We start from the raw sequence: 25,694 nt of genomic DNA on the forward strand, positions 1-25,694 counted from the left end.
GAGAGAGGGAAAAGAGGAAGAGAATTCCAAGCAGGCTCTGCACTGCCAGTGAGAAGCCCAATTCAGGGCTCTATCTCAGGAACCATGGATCATGACCTGAGCAGAAATCAAGAGTTGGACGCTTAACTGACTGAGCCACCCAGGAACCTCGAAGAGTTGAAAATTTTTGGCCTGAGCACCAGAAGGATAGGCTGCTATTAAATGACATGGGGGAGGGGTGCATGGGTGGGTCAGTCGGTCATATATCTGCCTCTTAGTTTCAGCTTAGGTCACAGTCTCACAGTTGGTGAGTTCGAGTCCCACAACAGGCTCTGTGCTGACAGTATGAAGCCTGCTTGGGATTCTGTCTCCCTCTCTTTCTCTGCCCATGCTTGCTCTCTACCTCTCTCTCTCAAGAGTAAGTTTGAAATGTCATTAAGTATCTAAGTAGAGAGATGTTGAGTAGGCAGTTACATTTAAATAAGTGTGTGTGTGTGTGTATTTTATAAAATGGTTAAAATAAAAAATAGTGATAATACCAAATGCTAGCAAGGAGGCAAAGAAACTGGATCACTCACACCTTGCTGGTATTAACTGAGTCGGGGGATATAAATTTGGGAGTTGTCAACATATAGATGGTATTTAAAGCCGTATGTTAGATCAAATGACCTAGGTGGGTAAGTGCAAATAAGGAGGAGAATTAAGTCCAAGGACTAAGGTTTCAGGCAGGCCAATGTTAAAAGTGCAGGAAGCTTAGATGAAACAAGCAGAGTATGAAGAGACAGGAAGGAAGGAAGAGAACCAGGAGAATCTGCTAACTTGGTGACAGGTGAAAAACTGTTTCAAGAAGGTAATCAAGATAATAATCTTGCTGGCTTGTTGTGAGGCTTAACCAAGACGAAAGCATTGACCCCAGGGCCAGTCCCATAGTTGGAGCTCAATTCAGTCTAGTTTGATTCTCTCTCAGTATATACTTGTAACTGGTACATTCAAGTTTTTTTCTTGTTTTTACTTTATTTTATTTTATTTTAATGTCTGTTCTAACCAAATTTTTATGAGAAGAGCTAACAAAAAAGAAGCTCTCAATTTTGCTACCTAGGGGCGCCTGAGTGCTTCAGTTGATTAAGTGTACAACTTCAGCTCAGGTCATGATCTCACAGTTCATGAATTTGAGCCCCATGTTGGGCTCTGTGCTAACAGCTCAGAACCTTGAGCCTGCTTCAGATTCTTGTCTCCCTCTCTCTCTGCTCCTCCCCTGCTCATTCTGTCTCTCAAAAATAAACATAAAAAAAAATTTTGCTACCTAGAAGCATAATTAATATGCAATGGAAATAAACTACACTCTACCAAAAGAATAACAAACAATCTCGGTTTTTCTTTCTTTCTTTCTTTCTTTCTTTCTTTCTTTCTTTTTTTTTTTTTTTTTTACAATCTCTGTTTTTCTAAGTTTAGTCACACAACTGTTAAATCTTGGACTCTGACAACATATGTGATAGCTTCACTACTATGTGGCAAACCTAAACATAAGTCGACCTTGTTTATTCATTCAAAATTAATACAGTAGACTAGAGAACCCAGAAATAGATTCATCCAAATATACCCAAATGATTTTTAACAAAGTGTCAGAAGCTGCTCAATAGAAGAGGGACAGACAGACATTTCAACAACTGGTTTCAAGCAACTAGATAGACATCTACAGGCAAAAAAATGAACCTCAATCTAAACCTCACACATTACACAAAATATAACTCAAAATGCATCATGGACTTGAAATCTTCAGGATCTAGGGTTAGGTGGAGAGCACAATACAAGAAAAAACTGATGAACTGGACTTTATCACAACTAAAAATGTTTGCCATGTGAAAAACACTTTGAAGAAAATGAAAAAACAGCTACAAATTGGAATAAAATATTTACAAACCATGTATCTGACCAAGGATTCATACCTATCTACAATAAAACACTTTCAATAGTAAAAATAAATACATAAATAAATAAATAGATAAATCCAATTAAATCAGGCATTTCACAAAAGAGGCAATTAGTATATAAGATGTCATCATCAGCCATTAAAGAAATGCAAATTAAAAACACAACAGGCTAATCCTCCACACTTATCAAAATGGCTAACCATATATGGGGTGCCTGGGTGGCTCAGCCAGTTGAGTGTCTGACTCTTGCTTTCAGCTCAGGTCATGATCCCAGGGTCATGGGATCAAGATCCAGGTGGGACTCTGTACTGGTTATGTGCCTGCTTAAGATTCTCTCTCTCTCCCCCCCTCAGCCTCTCTCTCCTGCTCATGCTCTCTCTCTCTAAAATGAGATTTTTTAAAAAACTGTATTTAATGGCTAACACAGAGGCAACTGGGTGGCTCAGTCAGTTAAGCGTCCAACTTCGGCTCAGGTCATGATCTCATGGTTCATGAGTTTGAGCCCTGCATTGGGCTCTGGGCTGACAGCTTGGAGCCTGGAGCCTGGAGGCTGCTTCAGATTCTGTGTCTCCCTCTCTCTCTGCTCTCCTCCATTTCACTCCAACACTCCATCCCTCTCTCTCTCCCTCTCTCTCTCTCTCAAAAATAAATGAACATTAAAAAAAAATGGCTAACACCAAATGCTGGCAAGGATGGAGAGAAACTGAGTCACTCAAACACTGCTGGCAGGAATGTAAAATGGTAAAGCCACTCTGGAAAACAGTTTGGCAGTTCCTTAAAAAAACTACATATGGGGCACCTGGGTGGCTCAGTTGGTTGAGTGCCCAACTTCTGCTCAGGTCATGATCTTGCGGTCCGTGAGTTCGAGCCATGTGTCCAGCTCTGTGCTGACAGCTCAGAGCCTGGAGCCTGCTTTGGATTCTGTGACTCCCTCTCTCCCTGCACCTCCTCTGCTCGTGCTCTCTCTCTCAAAAATAAATAAACATTAAAAAAAAAAAAAAAAAACCTACACATGCACTTACTATAGGACCAGCAACTGCATTCCTGGGCATCTGCCCTAAAGAAATAAAAACTTATGGTCACAGTTTGTTTACACACTTGCCAAATGAAGGACTTCTGGGTTGTACACAAATGTCACAGCAGCACTATTCGTAAAAGGCAAAAACTGGAAACAACACAAAAGCTCTTCAACAGGCAAATGGTTAAACTAACTGTGGTACAGCCACACAATAGAATACTATGCAGCAATAAAACGGAACTTTTGATTTACACACCAACTTGGGTAGATCTCAAGGGAATTATGCTGAGTGGAAAAAGACAATTCAAATAGGTGACAGACTGTACGATTCCATTTATAGAACATTCTCAAAATAAAATTATAAAGATGGAGACCAGATGAGTGGTCACCAGAAGTTAGGGTTGGGGGAGGATGGGGGGGGATGGCTGGAAAAGAACAGCTTCAGGAGGCTTGTGTTAATGGAGCAGTTGTGTGTCTTGATTGCCGGGATAGTTTTACAAATCTACATATGGGATAAAATTGTACAGAACAATACACACACGCACACACACGTACTTATAAAACCAGTGAAATAAGTATAAACTGTGGAGACTGACTAGTTTCGACATTGTACTACAGTTATGCAAGATGTTACCATTGGGGACATTGTGTGAAAGGTACACAGACCCTCATTGTACATTTTTTTTACAACTGCCTGTGAATCCATAATTCTTTAATATAAAAAATAAACTGTTGCCATTACTTTCAGTTTTCAAGCCATTCATATAAAACATACCATTCATGTACTTATTTAGAAATTTGCTCTTTATAATTAGGGAAGAAGTGGAGTTCTAATACTAAAACTTTATTAAAACCTCTTTAGTTCATTTTCCAGGTTTTCAATATGATGCAAGAAAAGATAACCATGCTTTCACAGCATCCTAGAGGAAAAGGACATTGCATAACACCTCATTGAGACAGCATGGGAGACCTAAACATGTTCTCAAGTAGTGTCTGTCGGGGCACCTGGGTGACTCAGTTGGTTAAGCGTCTGACTTCAGCTCAGCTCATGATCTCACAGTTCGTGGGTTCAAGCCCAGCATTGGGCTCTGTGCTGACAGCTCAGAGCCTGGAACCTGCTTCAGGTTCTGTGGCTCCCTCACTCTCTGCCCTCCCCCACTCATGCTCTCTATCTCTTAAAAATGAATACATGTTAAAAAAAAATTTTTTTTAAGTAGTGTCTATGTTCTACAGGTCAAATATGGCCCATAGCCTTATTATGGCCCACAAGAAAATAATTTTTACATCTGTTTAAACTTTATTTATTTGTTTTGAGAGAGGGGGTAGGAGGGACAGAGAGAGAGAGAGAGAGAGAGAGAGAGAGAGAGAGAATTCCAAGCAGGCTCTGCAATGACAGTGCAGGGCTCGAACTCACGAACTGAGAGATCATGACCTGAGCAAAAGTCAAACACTTAACCTACTGAGACACTCAGGTGACCCAGTTTTTACATTTTTAAAGGGTTGTAAAAAAAAAAAACAAAGAAAAATATGGACAAAGACCATACATGGCCCATAAAGCCTAAAATATTTATTACCTGGTTCTTTCAGTAAAAGTATACCAATCTCTGCTTTGTGGTATACCTCAATAAATTATATGCCAACCTTAGAAGAAAGTCAAAGTCAGAATTTTTTTAAATCTTTCCTCTGCTTACACCATCCATTTGCCCTTCATAGAGAAGCCCTCAGCCAAATAACAATTCCCCAATCCTGGACTCTCCTTTGTTAAGAACGTCATTTCAAGACACCGCACTTGGCAAGTTTACCGTGGGGAGTGCTTTCTTTAGGGAGCCCAAAGTCCTGAATGAATTCCTGAAATCATGTCCCCATTCAGAAATACAGTGAGCCTCATCCACAGCAATAAGTGTAATACCTATAAAGTGAAAAATATAAAAATGGGGAAAATAAAGTTTAAAAAGAAGCAATAAATTCATCTAAATCAATTATCACCTTTACTTCAAATATATAAATATCACAGAAAGGAAAATAAATAACTCAAATCAAAGTATTTGGTTCATATAAAAATATAAGCATAAACAACATCAGGTAACACCAAAAATCATTATGAAACAGAGGATGGGAGAAACATGGATAAAGGCACATGGATAAAAGAAGGAAACATTGATTCAAACAACATTATTTATTAGATTTCAGCTTTCATCATTATTCCTCAAAGAAATGAATTACTTACTATTACTTTGTCCTCAAAACTATCACTCATGAACCACTTGCAATGATACTGTCTTAAAAAAGAAGAGCTGCTTTTTTTTCTCTCTCTCTGGTAATACTTTCAATTTTATCTTATCGATTAGCTATCAAAAGAGACAGAAAGAGCACATTCCTACTGAGATGAAGCACATCATCGTCCATGACTGATCACATATCATACTGCAGAGAGTTCCTCTGAAATGCCAATATTGGAAGACAGGATGACATCCACATTTTCTATTGTAAGATGGTAAGAACTAAATCTCAGTATGTACCATGCAGGTAAAAAGGGACGTAATTCGTTCTTTCCTTCCCTAGCAACCCCTCCACTCTGCCCCCCACCACACACCCACATTGAAACAGAATCAACACTGTGTACTAATACATTTCAGAACAGGCTTTATTGTATAACCATCCATTAAAATGTCTTTAGATATTTCAAAGTAATGACAGTAGTGCTTTCGCCTTCCATTACCAAATTAATACTTAAGACAAAAATAATTTTGTCCTTCAGTGGAGATGATCACCACTTGATACTTATTTGAGTATTAATCATTTTCTGCCATTAGGAGGGCAGTTACAAATATGTGTTCTAGAGTCAGACTACCTGGATGCAGAACCTGGCTCCAGCACTAACATTTGTATTAACTTAAACAAGTTACTTAAGTTTCCGATGGTCAATTTCCCACAAATAAAAGGTAGAAAATAATAGTACTTAACATTTTTTACTTACTCTGAAGATTAAATTAGATCATTCACTTAAAATGCTAAGACAGGGCCTGGCATAAAAGCCGAATTAAAAAAACAAAACAAAACACTAAACTATTACAGTTACTAAATGCCCACTCTGATCCAAACACTCTCCTAGGAAAAGATCAATAAAATGTACTCTGTAACCTTGAGAAGCTCACGATTCTACCCGAGGAGACAGACCAGCAAATAAACAATTATAATTCAGTGAGATTACCAAATAACAACAGAGATGAAAGAGAAAGCAAAACGGTAAACCTACTAAATATGAATACAGGTTGATTAGTATCAAAATTCTCTGGCTGCTACTGTGTAACTGGGAAAAATTCAATGTTACCACTAATTTGGGCTTTAGAAACTAAATGACCCAGATTTTAAATGAAATAGGTTAAAATAAACATGATGGCTCCTCTTTTAAAACCTTCCTTAAAATTATAGGTTTGAAAAAAAAAAATTATAGGTTTGACTAAATATCTCTTCATGGAGCTGAACTTTGTCCCTTACCATCAGTTTTACCAAGCTTTTGCTAACTTTAACTTTATATTTTTTAATGTTTATTTATTTATTTTTGAGAGAGAGAGAGAGTGGGAGAGGGTCACAGAGAGGGAGACAGAATCCCAAGCAGGCTCCACACCAGCAGTGCTGAGCACGATGTGGGGCTCAAACTCACAGCCCATGAGATCATGACCTGAGCCAAAACCAAGAGTCAGACACTTGACTGACTGAGCCATCCAGGCGCCCCAACGATTTTTACTTTAAATTTGCAAGTCCAAGTGTCTGCCCAAGTCCTATACATATTTCATTTTGGCTTATCTGTCACTCAAGCCTTATTTCTAAAGTCAAAAGACAATTACAAGTGTGTTTGGTTTTAAGGAGTCTCCATATAACATTATGTTTGCTGCTTCTGTTACACATGCATACTACTTAAATAATGTAACATAAAAAGCATAAATCTGATTAGCTAAATGTCAGACTACTGTACAAACAGAATTCTGAGCAGATTCACTTTTGCAAGCATTTCACAATTTCCTGCAAACAAAAGCCAAAGAAAAATCTTTCAAAAAGAATTTATGCCCCTTTGTTCAACACTGAGAGTCAACCAAAACGAGCATTTTCATCCATCCTATGCAGAGTATTCTGCTCTAATGACTGCAGTGTTCATAATTTAATCCATTACAAAAAAATAAAAATAGAGAATCAGAACTAGTTGTCAAAGGATCTAAGCAAATTTTTAAGCTAATAACTAATTAACTCCATCACAGAAACAAAGCAAATATTGAAATGGAACAAAACATATGCAGCTCCCCATGAACACAGATCCAGCTTTTGGTGGAAAACAATAAAATTCCTACACCTAGGGTATTTAGGCTTAATCTGAAGTGAAATATCCTTAAGAGTTCCACACAACTGAATAGAGGACACACCAAATTTGTCTTCCATGAAAGGCAAAAATATGCCAATAAGGGATACGATACTGATAATATCTTTGATAACGTATTTAATCAAATGTTAACTTCTGCCCTCATTCTTTTGTTGGTATTTAATACATACTAAAAAGACACAAATTTGTTTTCATTAAGTTGTTACAAAAATTATTAAATGCATTCCTAGAAGTATATGCTACTAACCAACCATTAAATGAGATGTTGCAATGTTGAAAATTTACCTACCCAGAATTATTTTAATATATAATTATTCAGTGAGACCAAATAATATTAGAAAACTAAGACTGGTTAGTTGAGCTGAATGTTTGCACGATGAGCTACGCTATGATTGCAATTCTTGGATAGCTTATTCTAGCCAGCAAGAAGGAAAAAAAGCAGACAAAAATTTTTAAAGTACCAAAAAAAAAAAAAAAAAAAAAATAGGGCACCAGCTGTTGACTAATTCTGTATTTACATTTTCTAGGAAATAAGCTCTGACTTACTATCTAACTTTTTAAAATCACACTCGCTGGTGGCAAATAATCAAAGTTACTGTGGTTTTCAACCTTGACTACAAATCAGAATCACTCATGAAAAACCACAGGGGCCAGGGTCCCACCACAGGCATGTTGAATCAGAATTTTCAGGTTTGGAGGATACTACATTGTTCTCAAGTTTGAAAAGTGATTCTCATGAACAAGAGTGGAGAACAACTATGTTGATTTAATTCAGATTCAGAATATGAAAAAAAGGAAATTATAATTTCACAGAATCTAAAAATCAACATTTATTTAATAATACATTTAAATTCCTACTGTGTGCCAGGCACTGCACTAGGGCATTTTTGCCCCCAAAATGTTTATAGTCTAGCAGAAGAAAAGTGATCTATAAACAGGCAATTATAATACAGGAGCCTAATTTCTATGGCAGAGGAATTTTAGGTACTTAGAATAAGACAGGGAAGACACCAAGTTGCAAAGTCAGAGATTTCCTGGAGGAAATAATGTTTGAAATAAACTTTAACAGAAGTGAAATCCAATATCCATTCATATATTTAACTTTAGAGGATAACTCCATTAAATAAGCACTTATAAAAAGATCCTATCATACCACTTACCAATATTAGCCTCAAGTTGCTGGAGTAGGCTCAAGTTACCTGAACAGAATTCTGGAGTTATATACACAATTTGATATTTGCCTCTGAAAAATAAACAAAAAAAGAAATAGAAAAGGAAATATACTACAATAAAGAAAACAATCATCCAATGAATTACAACTTAAAACCATAATACCTGATAAATTTTTAAATACTACATTATATCACTCAAAACTAAATGAACATTACAAGTGTGTGTATATCCACATGTATTAGTTCTCTGATTCTACTTCAACACATCAAAATAAACAGTGGCAAAGAGTACTCAGGAAGTCCTCAGCATTAAGGTGACATTAGAAGCCAGGTCCTGATTTCCAGCAGTTTAGCCCCAAAACTATAGTGTTTGAGTTAAACAGTTAAGCCTGTGGTAAACCTTCTATGTGTTGGCAATCCACCCACATACCATCCTCCTTCTTGGAGAATTACAACCCATTATCCTACCACCGACTCCCTCCCCATGATTAAATCCATAGTGCCCAAGTTTCTCCTACGTATTTTGCTCTCTTGCCTAAATATATCTTCTTGGGCCAGGGTTCAGCACTGTATCAATGTCACATCAACTGGTCTCTGTCCTAGAATTTGGAGTTCCAACCAAGAACAACCAGTCTCTGCAAATGACAAGACCTGTAATTTGTGAAAAAAAGGAGCTGCAGGGCAGTCTTCTCTATCTTATGACTAGAAAAGCAGAAAATGCTTATCTCCTCCGACAGAAGAATTGAGGAGACACAGAGAGGCCATGGATAAAAAAAAAAGCCTTATTGTATTTTTGATACCCAATTCAAAGTCTCTTCCTAACGGCTGGCTAATTCGTGTTCAGTGTGACCCATGAGACATTCCTATATCCTTAATATAAAATTCATTATTTGCTTAAGCTAGCTTGACTTTTTTCTATTCTGGGCAGACAGAATCCTAACTAAACAATGTTTGTAATAAAGTTTAGGTCTAGGGCATTTAAAATATATAGAGTCTCCTTTTCATTCTACTAAGTGAAGACATAAAGTTAAATAGAACGAAAACTTAATTTCCTATATAAAAAGACTTTAAAACATTTCATCTACTGTGTGTTAGGCATAGTGCTTTTATTAGGAATTAGGAACAAAACAATTAGGAACAAAATAGATATGCTTTTAATCTCATGAAATTAATTCAATATTCTAATTAACATAGGAAAACAGTATAAATAACAAGTTCTGATGTCAGCCTGCCCAAGGTTTGAATCCCAATTCTACTTCTTACAAGCTAAGTGATTTTAACTTCAGTGTGCCTCAGTTTCTTAAATGTAATGTAGTAATGATAATTATAAAGACAACTAATTCAACACAAATCTACATTGAAGGTAAATCCAATCAAATTCCACTGGCATTTGAGTTGAAAAGGTAATTTTGAAATACTTATGGAATGTTCACTTTGGCAGCACATATACTGAAATACTTAAGGAAATACAAAGGACCTAGAAAAGACAAAAAACTTTGAAATAAAAGAACAAAATCAGAAGACTTATACTACCTGATTTCAAGGCTTATTACAAAGCTACAGTAATGAAGACACCAATCCAGATAGGCAAACAGATTGATGGAACAAAGACTGTAGCAAAAGACCCACATGTATGTAGTCATTTTGTTTTTGACAAAGGTACAAAGGCAATTCAATAGAGAAAGGATAGTATCTTCCACAAAGAGAGCTGGAACCAATTGGATATCCTTAAGAGAAAATAAGTTGTAATCAGTAACTGGTACGATACACAAAATTTACATTAAATGGGTTATAGACCTAAATGTAAAACTTAAAACTGTAACACTTTTAGGAGAAAATATAAAAGAAAGTCTCCATGATCCTGAGTTAGGCAAAGGCTTCTTAGATTCCACACCAAAAGCAAAATCCATAAAAGAACAAATTGACAGGCTGGACTTCAAAATGAAAAACTGCTCCTCTTCAAAAGAACAGTTCAGAGAATGACAAGAGAAGTCACAAACTAGAAATGTTGGCAAAGCATATACCAAATAAAAAATTTGTATTCAGAATATATAAATGATTACCAAAACTCAGTAAGGGAAAAACAACGATAAAGAATGGGCAAAAGATGTGAATAGATGCTTTCTAAAAGAAGATCTACAGATGGCCAAAAAGGACATGAAAAGATGTTCAAATTCAGTAGTCATTAAAGAAATGCAAATTAAAAACACATTGAGATCTTATTAGAATGGTTAAAATCAAGACTGGCCATACCAAGCAATGGCAGAGAGGAGGAGGGATTAGAACTCTCAGACCTTGCTAGTGGGAATATAAAATGGTACAAATCACTCTCAACAAAGTCTGGCAGTTTCTTAAAAAGTCAACATAGAATTACCTATGACCCAGCAATTCCACTAATAGGCATATACACAAAAGCATGAAAACAATCTTCAAATAAAAACTTACACACAAATGTTTGTAGTACAATTATTCATAACAGCCAGAAGTGGAAACAACCTAAATGTCCACCATTAATGAATGGTTAAACAAAGCATGTTGTGTCTGTACAATGGAATATTATTCATCCATAAAAAGAAATAAAATACTGACAACTAATGCTAAGTGAAAGAAGCCAGACACAAAAGGCCACATACTGTAGGAATCCATTTATATGAAATGTCCAGAGTAGGCAAATCATAGAAACAGAAAGTAGATTAGTGGTTTGAAAGGGTGTTGGGGTTGAAGGGGGAGGGAGATGGGGACACTGGGGAGTGACTGCGTAATGGACACTGAGGTTGTTTCGGAGTGATGAAAATGTTCTGGAATTAGACAGTTAGATGGTTGTAAAACATTGTGATGTACTAAAAGCCACTGAACTGTATAAAATGGTTAAAATGATGACTATTATGTAAATTTATCTCAATCAGAAAAAAAAGTTAAATATATATTCACGACATGATCCAGTGATTCCACTCCTTGGTTTATACCAATCAACACATATGAACACATACCAGTAAACACATAAATGAAAACATATGTCCATACAAAGACTTGCATACAAATGTTCAGAGCAGCTTTATCTGTAACAGCCCCAAACTGGAAACAATGCCATGTCTATCAACAGTTGAACAGATGAAACAAATTATGACAATACCCTTATGACGTAATCTAGTTAGCAATAAAACAGGAACGAACTATTGATACATGTAACAGCATAGATGAATCTCAAAGTAATTATGCTGTGTGATTTAAACCAGACAAAACAAGAGCACATATTGTATGACTAGTTCTGCTCATGTGCAATTTTAGAAGACATAAGCTAATCTAGAGTGGCAGACAGTAGATCAGCAGTTACCTGGTGAGTGGGGTAGACAAGGTAGGAATAAGTGAAAGGAATGCATTACAAAGGGTGTAAGTAAACACTGAGGATGATGGATAAAGGGTCAGCATCTGGATTGCAGTGATGGTTTTGTCAGTATTTATATGTCAAACTCACCAAATTACACATTTTAAGTATGTAAAAATTATTGTATTGCAATTATACCTCAATAAAGGTAATTTAAAATGTTTAAAAGAAAAAAAATGTACGTTCTAAAAAAGATTTTATAGGAATGTTCACAGAAGCTTTATTAGTAGTAGCCCTGAACTACAAACAGCTTAGGCATCTACTGCTGAGGAAATGAAAAAACAAACTGTGGTCTTTTCATACGATGACGTTTCATTCTGATATACCAAAAAAATTATGGATACGTGCAACAACAGGAAGGATTCTCAAAACATTTTGCTGAATGAAAGAAATCTTACACAAAAGTTTTTATTGTATGAATCCATTTATATGAAGTTCTAGAACAGACAAAAGTATGGTAGAAAAAAATTAGTGGTTCGTTTTAGAATGGAGATAGAACAACAGATGGAATAGGAAGAGACGTGAAGGAACTTTCTGGAGTGACAGTAACATTCTATATCTTGATGGGGGTTTGGGTTATACATTTGTATGCATTTATCAAAACTCAGTAAATACATGTGTATATGTGTGTATATTAATAAGATATATACATTGTTAATATACATACACACACATATTTTTTTTTTAAATGTTTTTATTTATTTTTGAGACAGAGAGAGACAGAGCATGAGCAGGGAGGGGCAGAGAGAGAGGGAGACACAGAATCCGAAACGGGCTCCAGGCTCTGAGCTGTCAGCACAGAGCCCGATGCGGGGCTCGAACTCACAGACCGTGAGATCGTGACCTGAGCCGAAGTCGGACGCCCAACCGACTGAGCCACCCAGGCACCCCATATTTTTGTGTGTATGTGAGATTTTATCCTTGTTAGAAATTATGCTATGATAGGACTGGTGGGGCAAGAGATTTAGAATCCAGTCCATGCTCAGCCATGAATTCGTTGAGTGACTTCAGGCAAATTACTCGCTCTGGGCCTCAACTTCGTCTGTAAAAATGAGACAAAACTAGATACATACTCTCCTACTTCTACTTTCAAAACCAAAATTTTACAATTCTAAGACTACAATGCTAAATTCACAGTCCAAGAACTAAAAATAATAGATTTCTTTTAAGTCTTAAAAATTTTTTTAATTATCAGTTCTGTAAATGTGCTATAAAAAACAAAATACATTTTTTAATCAGGAACATTTTGTCCATGAATTAAATAAAAATCTTTTGTGTACAAAGTTCTCTCACATATCATAGACACAACCACCTAATCAGAAATCATGTAAGTTACTCACAATTTAATATCCTCTAGAACGTTTTTTGACTGTGCTGATCCCAGAAAACAAGCTGGAATGTTGGACATTCTATAAGAAGAAAAACAAATATTCTGGAGTCATGTACACACTACAAATATCAACTTAATTCTTAAGGAATAAAGAAACAATGATGAACAATCCTCTTTGCAATCTTCATTCTTTTTATAACTCACTGATTTAATAAACAAATTCCTTCGAAGGCCATATGAGAAAGCAAGTTGTTAAGGCAGGTTTTTCAAAAAGATTGTAAGCTCAAGTTAAAGAGGTTTAAAATGTTTCTGTCACTTAAAATTATACTTCCATGTATACACTTCATATCAAGCTAAAGAGTAAGGGTAACCAAAAGAGAAAAGACTTTTGAGATATGGATGTAAACTGGCTTAGAGTTTGCCGTTACACAAATTTTTACTGGGGTCATCTGGTAGTCTTGGATTTTAGAGAACTCAAGAAAGAAGGTAAGTCCTTCCACCAAAGGGTCATGTATCACTAATAAAGATAGAGCAACACTCACAGAAATGTGTTACTGGGAACTAGATTTTAACATACAGGATAGATTACATGTTTCCTTCATGGAAGAAAAAGAAAACATTACTGACTGAAGCTGGAGCACTTGGTCTTCCATCAAAGAAATAAGAGGAGAGATGACAAGGCCAATCTTGCCTAAATACACAGGTGGGAACTGGAAGCACAAACTCTTTCCATATCCTGGAAATAAAAATAATACACTGATAGAAATAAAAATAAAGACTTGGTACTTTGATTTCTTCTTACAACATAGTTGGCTGAGATGAACAACTAACATTTTATCCTCTTATCCTCCTAACAGCTAATTCGTGCATAAACGTGAGCATCTAATCTCAGATCCCTCTCTTCTGAATTTTAAATCATTTGCATTTGTATTTATATTTTGAGAGTACAGTGAAAGATTACACCCTTGAAAACCTTTAAGTTTTATATTTTAGAGGACTACATTATTGCTTGAGTACAGCTTACCAGTTGCCATCACAACAACATTATCTCTTCTTTCTTCCAGTACAGAATGAATCACCTTCCACTGAACCCTGCAGGGTAAAAAGCAAAAGGCTATTTTGTTTTACTAACAAAAAACCCAAGGACAAGTTGAAACCTGTTTAATTTTTTCGCTACCTCCAACAGAATTTGTTCTACATTTTTGAGTTTCAATACAAAAAATGTATAAATCCTGGAACTTTAAAACAAAGAGTCCCATGTGATCAAGCTCCCATTCAAGCTGATTTCACAGTTACGAGTTTCACTTGGTATATGCATTAAATTTCATTACATATATCAAAACTATAAAATAAATTCTAAGTTTCATACCAGAAATCCAATAGAATCATCATTGATTTAAAATAAATAAAAGAAATGCTCCAGGGGCAAGGACTGCCTGAGAAGGGAAATGAGGGAACTTTCTGGAATGACTTTAATGTTCCGTATTTGACCAAAGGCTTAGGCTGGTTTGACCATCTCCTCGTATGTAAATTTTACATCAAAGAAATAAATCATAAATATATAGCTATAATGATTTATACGCTGAAGTACTTAAGGAGATGTGTAATGGTGTCCACAATTTACCTTGAAATGCATTTTTAAAATTGGATAGATTAAGGAATGGATAGAGAGGTGACAGATGAATACATGATAAAGCAAGGATAGTAAAATGTTGAATATACAGGTATTCATAGTAAAAAAAATTCTTTCAACTTTACACTATCTTTGAAACTTTTTAAATAAAATACTGAGGGAAAAATCAATAGGCAAGGTGATCTTCTGATGTGCTGATAATGACCTATTTTTTCTTATGTGAGTGCTGGTTACACAGGGTGCCTAGTTTGTGAAAATTCATTCATCTGTACATTCATGTGCACTCTTCTGTATGTAGGACATAGTTTAATAAAAAAAACATTTAAGATCAAAGAAAAAGGGAAAGAAATGTCTCCATGGGTTAAATTTTAAATTCCCAGAATAGGAAATTCCAGTCTAGATTTTTACATTCTTATTAATTTACTTGTTCTTCATCTCATTTTTATTCATCTCCTTTTAATACTTATAAATGTGCCCCTTAGACATAAATACATTTGAATACATTAAAACTGGTAAGATTATCACTGTTCTTCCAACTGTTGTCTTATGAATTTCTATTATATGAGCATGCTTTGGACAGTAAGCTGTACAAAACAGACACACAGATATTTATTTAATGAAAAACAAGTCAGTGTTAAGTTAGATTAATTTATTGATGTATTTAAACTAGTTTCTACACAGAACTCTCTAGGGTAAAGAAAACCATTTTCCTCTCTTACAAAAACAATTCGCAGATATGAATTTTATATAAATATTATTTTAAAATAACTTTGTAATCACAGGAAATACAGTGTGGAATATATAAACTACAGTGAAGTTGTGCTATTACTATTATACGGATGGACTATTTGCCATTTTTCCTTTGTGTAAAAAATTATGAATATGCAATTTAATTAGGAGAGATTATACTCACGGTTTAAAACTTGAATGGCCAAAGTACTTCTTGAGGAAATTAATTTGCATTTCATTAGGTCCTGGTAATGAAGGGTCTTAAAATAAAAGTAAAATGGCATTTACGTTAAAATACAAGTGATAGGGAATAAAAATTTTTATTTCATTGGCTTCTTTTAAAGAATTTGGTGAGGGGTGCGTGTGTGGCTCGGTCAGTTAGGCGTCTGACTTTGGCTCAGGTCATGATCTCACAGTTGAGTTTGAGCCATGCATCAGGCTCTGTGCTGACACAGCCTGGAGCCTGTTTTGGATTCTGTGTTTCTTCCTCACTCTCTACCCCTCCCCTGTGCGCTCGCTCTCTCTCTCTCTCTCTCTCTCAAAAAATGTTCTTTTTTTAAAGAATACAGTGATAAATAACAAAGATTACTGTTTCCTGTCTTTTAAATCCAACTAATTTGGCCCTCTGAATACTAGTCATGACTCCAGTTACACACTTTGATTATTACCTAATACCAAGGATTAGAACTGTGTTGTTCTACTACAAAGTGGTTCACATTTTGCCAACACTATAAGAAAACAATGTTTTGGAATTTGCTACAGTTCTAAAACCTAACATGCAGACCCAGCCACGGCAAGCAATATACCAATGCAAATGTCATAATACAACCAACCTTCAATAGTAATCAGAAATTAAATGGTCACAAATAAAATCCAGAGATAAAATTAAATCTTATTTTAGTTACCACTCCACCAAATCTTTGGCCAAAATTTTAACTGCCTAGCACAATGGAGTTACATTAACTTTTACTCAACTGATTTTTATTTTCTATTCAGGTTGAACAGTTCATGAATGGCCAAGAGCTAAGTATCAAGACCATTTACCTATAAACAAATGAAAACTTATTATTATACTTCTCAGCTTTAACAATTCCAAATAGAGAACTAAATTGATTTGAAGATACTATGCCTTGATTTAATACAAGAAAACAAACAGAACAACACTTTCTTTACCATCTTCATATACTTTCCACCTACAATATTTATGTTAATTTTCCTACATTATAACATTGATGAATCTAACTCTAGAGAGTGTTCTACTTCACGAGAAGACCCCATGGTTTGCCATAATGAATTCTGCTACTTAACGCTTGAATAACAAGAGGTCATTTCATGGATTCCTTATGATAGTTGGCATACACAGTATGAAAATTAGTCTGTTTTGCAGTCTGACATTGTGCCACTTGCTTTAAGTAATAAATTCCTGAATAACAGAAACTATATCTACGTCTTCAACGATAATGTTTAATATAAGTAATTAAGGATTCTTATTAATGATATCCTATTAATTTCTTGAATATAAAATATATTTCTTGAATAATATATAATATATATATATATATTACAATGTGCGCCAAATAACACACACATCACATCACATCACATCACCATATGCGCCAAATAACACAACATTTCTATTATGACACTTTTGTTAAAAGTAAGAATTATGCTTTATAAAGACCAAAGCACTAAGGGACTTAATAACAAGTTTTTAGGACCTTATTAATTATATGCCACAAAATCCTTGGCTCCAAAGTGTTTAAAAACTGGACCCTAAATTAGAGTCAGCGGTAGGTACCAGAGGTGAGTCACTGCAAACATATTACAGCGCATACCTTCATCATCTCCTTCTTCAATAGTTTCAAACTCATCTTCATCATCTTCAAAAGGAACATCCAGATTTCTGTCCATTTTTGTGCCTTTTGAATGAATTGAATCTGCCGTGCCACTATTTAGATTTTCTAAAGACTGGAAGTTTAAAAGAAACCTTAGAAGCAAAACCATTGACAGTGTCGTATCTTTTTCACCAAACACAAAAGGAGTATTATTAACAGAACCTACAATTTTGTTCAAAGCTAACAGATGTGCAACCACTCTCACAAAAGAACATGTGTGCTCTGGTTTAAATATGTACTCAAGAGTGGTTTGTAAGGCACAAGGCCAAAGATGGAATACTTCCAGCATAAACAGGGTTCATTAATAGCATATAATGAACTGCCTATGGGGAAAGTTACCAAAATTTGAATAAAATTTGAATTTAAAACTTTTCTTCTTGGGGGCGCCTGGTGGCTCAGTCCATTAAGCGTCCAACTTTGGCTCAGGTCATGATCTCACGGTCCGGGAGTTTGAGCCCCACTCCAGGCTCTGTGCTGACAGCTCAGAGCCTGGAGCCCGCTTCAGATCCTGTGTCTCCCTCTCTCTGACCCTCCCCCATTCATGCTCTGTCTCTGTCTCAAAAATAAATAAACATTAAAAAAAATTTTTTTTTTTTAACTTTTCTTCTTGGGGCGCCTGGGTGGCTCAGTTGGTTAAGCAAACAACTCTTGATTTCCGCCCTGGTCATGATCTCACGGTTTGTGGGATCCCAGGTTTCATACTTGGGATTCTCTCTCCCTCTCTCTCTCTCAAAATAAATAAATGAAGTTTAAAAAAAACTTTAAACTTTTTTTTCCTTTATCATATTTCAATGTTTTCAATTGCCAAGAGGTAAATGCAGGTTTGACTATTATTTTATGAGTTTCTCCATATCATGTGTCAGCATAACATTTAAACAATAAACAAATAATAAATGTATTTTTTGTGAATTATGTGAATGTGTTTATGTGAACTGTGAAAACAACAATAAAATATTGTAATAATTTTAGGAAAGGAATATTACAAATGTGAAATAAAGCTATGCTTTATTTTGGCTTGACAATATTGGATTTTCTCCCCTAAATGTAGATTATCTATTTAAAGAATGTAGGATATCTCAAAATTGTTTCATCTATATGGGTTTTTTTTGTTTTTTGTTTGTTTGTTTGTTTTTTACTGAGAAGTGACAGGAAGAATTGTTAAACCACAGTTCTCATTTTCTCTTTTTATTAAACCGTCCACTTAATATATTTCACTTTAATAGCTTTTTTTTAATTTTTTTTTTTTAACGTTCACTTATTTTTGAGACAGAGAGAGACAGAGCATGAACGGGGTAGGGTCAGAGAGAGGGAGACACAGAATCCGAAACAGGCTCCAGGCTCTGAGCTGTCAGCACAGAGCCCGATGCGGGGCTCGAACTCACGGACCGCGAGATCATAACCTGAGCCAAAGTCGGCCGCTTAACCGACTGAACCACCCAGGCGCCCCGTTTAATAGCTTTTTTAAAAGTGTATTCATTTCAGGCCTGGAAAAGAAAGAGTGATTCTGTTCCCGATTCTTCATTCAAGTCAACAAATACGCTTAGAAAAGCATTCTGAAAATAAAGTCCTCTCATATGTGCATCCAGATTGCCTTCTAAGAGGTTCAATATACAATGTAAGATTGTGGAAGTCTGCAAGTGTCCTCCAAATGCACTACTTGAACAGCATTCTACAGAGAAATGGTTAATCAATAAAGGAGTACGATTTAGTATTTACATTCTATTATTGCTATTAGCTAATATTTATTAAACACTTAAGAAATGTCAGGCTCTGTACTAAGCTCTTCACAAATGACACCTTAAATAATAGTTACAGCTGTTAACTGAGTACCAAAAAGACTAAGAAACTTGCCCAAAGTCACACAGCAAATAAATGGAGAAGCTGGGATTCGAACCCACATCTAAATTCAGAATCCAAAAAAAATTAAATTAACTAATTAATTAATTCAGAATCCACATTCCCAGTCACTACCCACTACTCTGGCTCAAAACTAAAGAATCAGGACCCTAAACTCATTTCATTAAAAAGAAAAAAAATCACATCAACCTAAAGATGAGGAATAAAAGGTACACATTATGATGAACTTGTGTGTTTTTCTTCATTTTCAATTAATTTGGATAAATTTAAGCTTTGCTTTCTTCTTGTCCATCCCTAGTTCATTCCTGACAAAGAAACTGGAGGTTGGGTGAAGTGATGGAAAACAGACTTATAAAATAGTATTTTCAACTGTGATAATAAGATAGGAGTAGATGAAACAACTTAAAACATTACAAAATTATATATAATAACTATATCCATAGTAAATAAGACTTTTTCAAAGCAAGTGAAGAACAATACTGAATGTATAACAACAGAACTTCCAAATCAAAGGGGATACATATAGATGGGAAGAAAAAGAAACCCATTTCAATAGCAGAGGGCGAAACTGCTACCCATTTTCCAGGAAAAGATTTAAAAGAAGTGACCTGGGAGAAATATGTTTTCTAATATGTAAAAATTAGCGTACTACTAAAACATTATAAAGATGTAAAGAAATATGAAATGGAAAACAAAATCTAGGGGTGCCTGGGTGGCTCAGTCGGTTACATGTCTGACTTCAGCTCAGGTCATGATCTTGTGATCCGTGAGTTCGAGCCCCGCATCAGGCTCTGTGCTGACAGCTCAGAGCCTGGAACCTGCTTCCGATTCTGTGTCTCCCTCTCTCTCTGCCCCTTCCCCGCTCACGCTATCTCTCTGTCTCTCAATAATAAATAAATAAATGTTAAAAAAAATTAAAAAAAAAACAACAAAAACAAAATCTAATGATTATGTAATTGACAGTAATCACACTATGGGAGGACATTTAGAATTAGGTAATATTTTACTTAATTAAATTCCCTTTTTAAGGAACTGGAAGCAAATTTCCATAATTTCAAACATACCTTAATCATCTCTAGTTCTAAATCTTCATCACTTTCAATTACATAAGATAGATCCTCTTCATTATCCTTGGGAAATAAATCCTTTAAAAAAAATAGTATTTCAAACATTAATTTTCCAATGTAATTGACTCAATATCCTGTTTTCTACAAAATAAAGTTACTATACATGAGATATCTTTAGACAACTTTCTCTTCTTCTCCAGTAGATAAATTTATAATACATATTTATATGTTTATATGACACACAGATAGAAAAGGAGAGAGGGTGGTAAGGAAGAAGAGAAAGAGGGAGGAATAAATAGATGCAAAGAAACAAAGAACCAAAGAAAAGGAGAATGAAGGAAATATAACTGGAAAGATAGACAAGACAGACAGACTGACTTGAAATAAAACCCCCCACAAGCTAAAAGTGAGTACAAAGTGACAAGTTCGACAATGGTTAAACAATATCAAACTGTGTTTCCCGACTTGAGTACAAGAACCTTACAATGTTGAAAAATTCTATTATATTCCATTCCATTCCATTCCATTCTATTCTATTCTATTCCAGGAACAACAGGCGTTCTTTTATATCTACTGATTTTAGGAGCTCACAAAAAAGCTGCTATGACTGTAATAATACCTTTAGATTGATCACTTTTACAAACAGTACCTACATATTTGAAAAACAGTATCAGATATGTTATTTATTCAGATATTGCAAAGGTTCAGATATGAGGAAACTTTACAATTTGGCAATCCCCAGGAAGCAAGGGTCCAACAGCATGGGAACCTGCACAAAAAAAAGGTAGGACCCAAAAAAAGTCCAATCTTTAAATTGAAAGTAGGAAAAGGAAGTCTAGCCATAATTAACCTGCAAAAATTAAGCCTTCAAAAAGGATTTTAAAGTAAGTTTTATAGAAAGAGAAAAAAATTCTTTTACTATTATTTTACCCTTTAAAAAATTTTTTTTTCAACGTTTTTTACTTATTTTTGGGACAGAGAGAGACAGAGCATGAACGGGGGAGGGGCAGAGAGAGAGGGAGACACAGAATCGGAAACAGGCTCCAGGCTCCGAGCCATCAGCCCAGAGCCTGACGCGGGGCTCGAACTCACGGACCGCGAGATCGTGACCTGGCTGAAGTCGGACACTCAACCGACTGCGCCATCCAGGCGCCCCTATTTTACCCTTTTAAATAGGGTCTTTAATGAATAAAGAAAAAAATTGCTAATGGTTATTACACAATAAGAATGGCAATAATTGGGGTAAAAGATGGCAGTGAGATCATTAAATTTTGATCATTCTATATCATTTTATGAAACCTATCATCTTAAAATGTATACCTAATAAGAAATTTCCAAAAGGTTAAAGGTTGATGTAGCCATTAGCAAAATATATTTCCTAAAAGGGGAATATGTTTTACAAGTGGTTGGGGTGAGAATAGCTTGAAAATCTTTTTTTACTTTTTTAATTTTTTTTTTTTTTTTTTTTTTTTGAGAGAGACAGCAAGCACGTGCGTGCACATGAAAAGGGCAGGGACAGAGGGAGAGGAAGAGAGAGAATCTTAAGCAGACTCCATGCCCAGCGCAGAGTCTCACGCCAGGTTTGATCTCACAACCATGAGATCACAACCTGTGCTGAAATCAAGAGTTGAACACTTAACCAACTGAGCCACCCAGGTGCCCCTTGAAAATCATTTTAAAATAAAACACATTAATATGTAGGTAGAAGTGATTACTAATATAGTTACCAAACAAAGAATTTCTCAAATACTAAGATTTTGATTGCCATTAGAAAACTGAAAAGGGAAATAACCTTATTATATGACTTTCAAATTTAATTTTAAAAACGTAAAACTTGGGGCACCTGGGTGGCTCAGTCGGTTAAGCGTCCGACTTCGGCTCAGGTCACAATCTCGCGGTATGTGAGTTCGAGACCCGCGTTGGGCTCTGTGCTGACTGCTCAGAGCCTGGAGCCTGTTTCAGATTCTGTGTCTCCCTCTCTCTCTGACCCTCCCCCGTTCCTGCTCTGTCTCTCTCTGTCTCAAAAATAAATAAACGTTAAAATAAATAAATAAATAAAAATAAATAAAAAATAAAAACGTAAAACTTCATTACTGCAAAATAAAATGTATAAAATTCTACCAAATATGGACATCATAGGTAATTTTCTAAACTAAGGAAAAACAAATGAGACAAAAGTATAGGCTATATGATGTCTGTTTTTATGGTTTGTCTTTACAATAAAAGAAACACAAAGATTTTTCTAATACAACCTCATTATTTCAAAAAATATCCTTAACTTAGCCAGGAGAAAAACATTACCTCACAAATTAAACTAATAAAATCAGAACATAATAAGAAATCTAAACATTAAATTGACAGAGAATATAGAAGTTTAACAATCTATTAAGAAAAAAACAGGTCAAGACTCTCTGGATGCCAGGAAAGGGTAGTGTCAGGCAAAAATATCAGTTTGTTAGAAACCCTCTTACGACAGCAAGTAAAGAAAATCTGTATGAGGAAATAAAACTACTTCCAAAGCAAATTTGGAAGAGTAAACACTAGTAGGTATATAGGAATTCCACAAAAAAAAAAAAAAAAAAAAAAAAAAAACACAAAAAACAAAAAAAACCCAGAGTTATCTATTATATAAAAATCAGGAGAAATGCTAAAATAGCAAAGTACAATGAATGTGTACTGACACTTTAAAATCTTTTCATTGTAAGACCGTAAGTTGCTGCTTATTAGACTCAGTCAAAGCAGCAAACTAGAGCTCACGTGTCAAATTCAGCCCACTTTTTGTTTTTGTTAGTAAATTTTTACTTGAATGCAAACAAGCTCATTTGTTTACATTTGTCTATAGTTGCTCCCACATTAAATTGGCAGAACTGAACAGTTATAACAGGAACCGTGTGGTCGGCAAAGCCTAAAATGTTCACTATCTGCCCTTTTACAGAAAAACATCAGCGAACCCCTAGTAGTGAATGAAAATTGTTTTCTCTTTTTTTTTAGTACCTCAGGAGATTTGCAAGTAACATCACTAAGAACTTTTTCCTGAGCCTGCTGCTCCAAAATCTGTAGTTCATATTCTGTAATATCTAACGAGTGCAAACAAATTCTTTCTGTGTTCTCTCTCAACTTATTGTCTTCTTCTAATACATCTTCAAGCCCATCTTCTCTTTGTTTTACTTCATTTCCAAGTACATTTTCCTCATCATGTTTAATTAAATCAAGTGCTGTGTCCCACGTCTCATCTTTAACTTTAGTAAAACTTTCATGTTCTCTAATTTGTTTCTGTTGTACTCCATCAGCAGTTGGATTTTCCAACGGTGATAAGTGAAAATTAGCACTGGGCCTCAGTTCAGTCTCAGTTGAACCAAATATCGTCTTCCTTAATGAATACAGATTTTCTGAAATATCATTTAATAGTGTAGAAATCCTAAAAAAAAATTAAGAAAGGGTAATTCAACTTTAACTGTAATAACTATGAACACAAGTCATAATGCTTTTTAGTAAGTACAAGCTTTCTAGCCTGACCTTCACTTAAAAGACAAATTGGATTAAAATTATTCTTCATTCCCTAATAACCACTATATGCTTATGGCTGTGGGTTACTCTCTAGTACTGTAAGACACTTCTGTATTTAACTTGTACACGTACTAAGCATATATGCTAATATGCTTGTTGGCTTGTAGGCTTACTAGTGTCAGTAGCGTTTAGTCCCAAACTAATTATTTATGCCAGTTACACTTTTTGTGGCAATTAATTTAAATATAAGTCAAATCGATGATACATGACCACCAAAAAAAAAAATTTGTTTTAAGTTGAACATGCTGAAAGACTCAGCAAATTTCCTTTTTTATAAAAAAAGTTCTGATTAACTATAGTCAAAACAACCAAAAAAGTTTGGAGGAAAAATCTTAAAAACTCCTAGGACTCTGCATTCAGATTGTTTCAAGTGTCTTAAGTTTTCACTCCTAATTTTAAAGAAACTAAAACTAGAAATTGCAAATGATACACAACGGGCATGAGTTAAAAAAGAAACTCCAAAGAGCAGTCCTATATTTAATGAAAAAGCCATGATAAATATAAAAAGACTGAGAAACAAATATATACTAATATGTTAAATTAAAAGAAAATTTTTATGATCCTACATTTTAACTAACTTTTTCAATTTGCTGATCAATTACTAGTCCCAACAGTAACACATAAGAGTGTTTATGTTATAATTCAAAAATGATGCTGTTTAGCATAGTCAATAATCACAAAACTAGAATATATTCTTTGGAATAAGAAAAAAACTTCCCATCAGTGGACAAATAAGAAAATATGGAGAGGCTGTATGTGAATAAATATGATATGAATTTTTTTTAAGTTTATTTATTTTGAGAGAGAGCATGAGCAGGGGAGAGACAGAGAGAAGGAGAGAGAGAGAATCCCAAGCAGACTCCGCACCACCAGCATGGACCTGATGGGGGCTTGAACTCATGAACCAGGAGATCATGACCTGAGCTGAAACCAAGAGTTGGACACTTAACCAACTGAACCATCCAGGTGCCCCATGATAAGAAATTCTTAACTCGTTAATTATAGTTGCTAATAATAGCATTTTAACTAAGTGACTTTAAACATCTATTTATAACCAAACCTGCAAAGGAAAACCACTGCTAGAGTGTAAATTTTTTTTTAATGTTTATTTATTTTTGAGAGCGAAAGAGAGAGAGAAAGCAAGTGTGAGCAGAGGAGGGGCAGAGAGAAGGAGAGGGAAACACAAAATCCGAAGTAGGCTCCAGGCTCTGAGCTGTCAGCATAGAGCCCGACACAGGGCTCAAACTCACGAACCGTGAGATCATGACCTGAGCCAAAGTTGGATGCTTAACCAACCAAGTCACCCAGGATCCCCTAGCGTGTAAAATGAGACACACTATCTTGTCTGTTGGTAATAGGGTTTATTAAAACAATTTTTAGTTACTTCATAAAAGTGGAAGTTAGGGGGAGAAAAGAGAATATGATAAGCAAAGAGACATTTTTACTATTTAGTTAACAATTTTGTTTAGCTCTTCTAATTCTTCTGTATTGAAATTAATACTTAATAACATCTGACATGACTTTTAAAGTTTTATATTGATGATTCGAATAAAAATTTGATCATTTATGGGAATAAACTATCAAAAATGCTGAGTTGTTTCATGATTTTTTCCCATGCTAAAAATAGCACCAAAGTTGGGCTCAAGCTTAAGTTGACAAATCTACATCAATACAAACAAAATCAAAATTAAATTCAAAACCTAAAAACTCACTAATTCTAACATTCTAAAATTGTTCAAATCTTATGGAGAACAGT

The 25,694-nt window shown here is 35.1% G+C and overlaps 1 protein-coding gene across 5 annotated transcripts in view; it reads right to left on the reverse strand.

The window, feature by feature from the left end:
• WRN (WRN RecQ like helicase) overlaps positions 1-25,694 on the reverse strand; it is a 153,962-nt gene that overhangs the window by 69,524 nt on the left and 58,744 nt on the right. For all 5 annotated transcript variants that reach the window (XM_049631648.1, XM_049631645.1, XM_049631647.1 and 2 more), the window contains 9 exons: positions 23,366-23,789; positions 20,369-20,449; positions 17,388-17,520; positions 15,737-15,812; positions 14,215-14,282; positions 13,818-13,926; positions 13,201-13,269; positions 8,464-8,546; positions 4,731-4,837 (listed from right to left, as the gene is read on the reverse strand). In XM_049631648.1, the coding sequence (XP_049487605.1) occupies positions 4,731-4,837; positions 8,464-8,546; positions 13,201-13,269; positions 13,818-13,926; positions 14,215-14,282; positions 15,737-15,812; positions 17,388-17,520; positions 20,369-20,449; positions 23,366-23,789 (1,150 nt within the window). The remainder of the gene's footprint in view (positions 1-4,730; positions 4,838-8,463; positions 8,547-13,200; positions 13,270-13,817; positions 13,927-14,214; positions 14,283-15,736; positions 15,813-17,387; positions 17,521-20,368; positions 20,450-23,365; positions 23,790-25,694) is intronic.

This window comes from Panthera uncia, chromosome B1 (genome assembly GCF_023721935.1).
Source record: "Panthera uncia isolate 11264 chromosome B1, Puncia_PCG_1.0, whole genome shotgun sequence".
Lineage (NCBI taxonomy): Eukaryota > Metazoa > Chordata > Mammalia > Carnivora > Felidae > Panthera > Panthera uncia.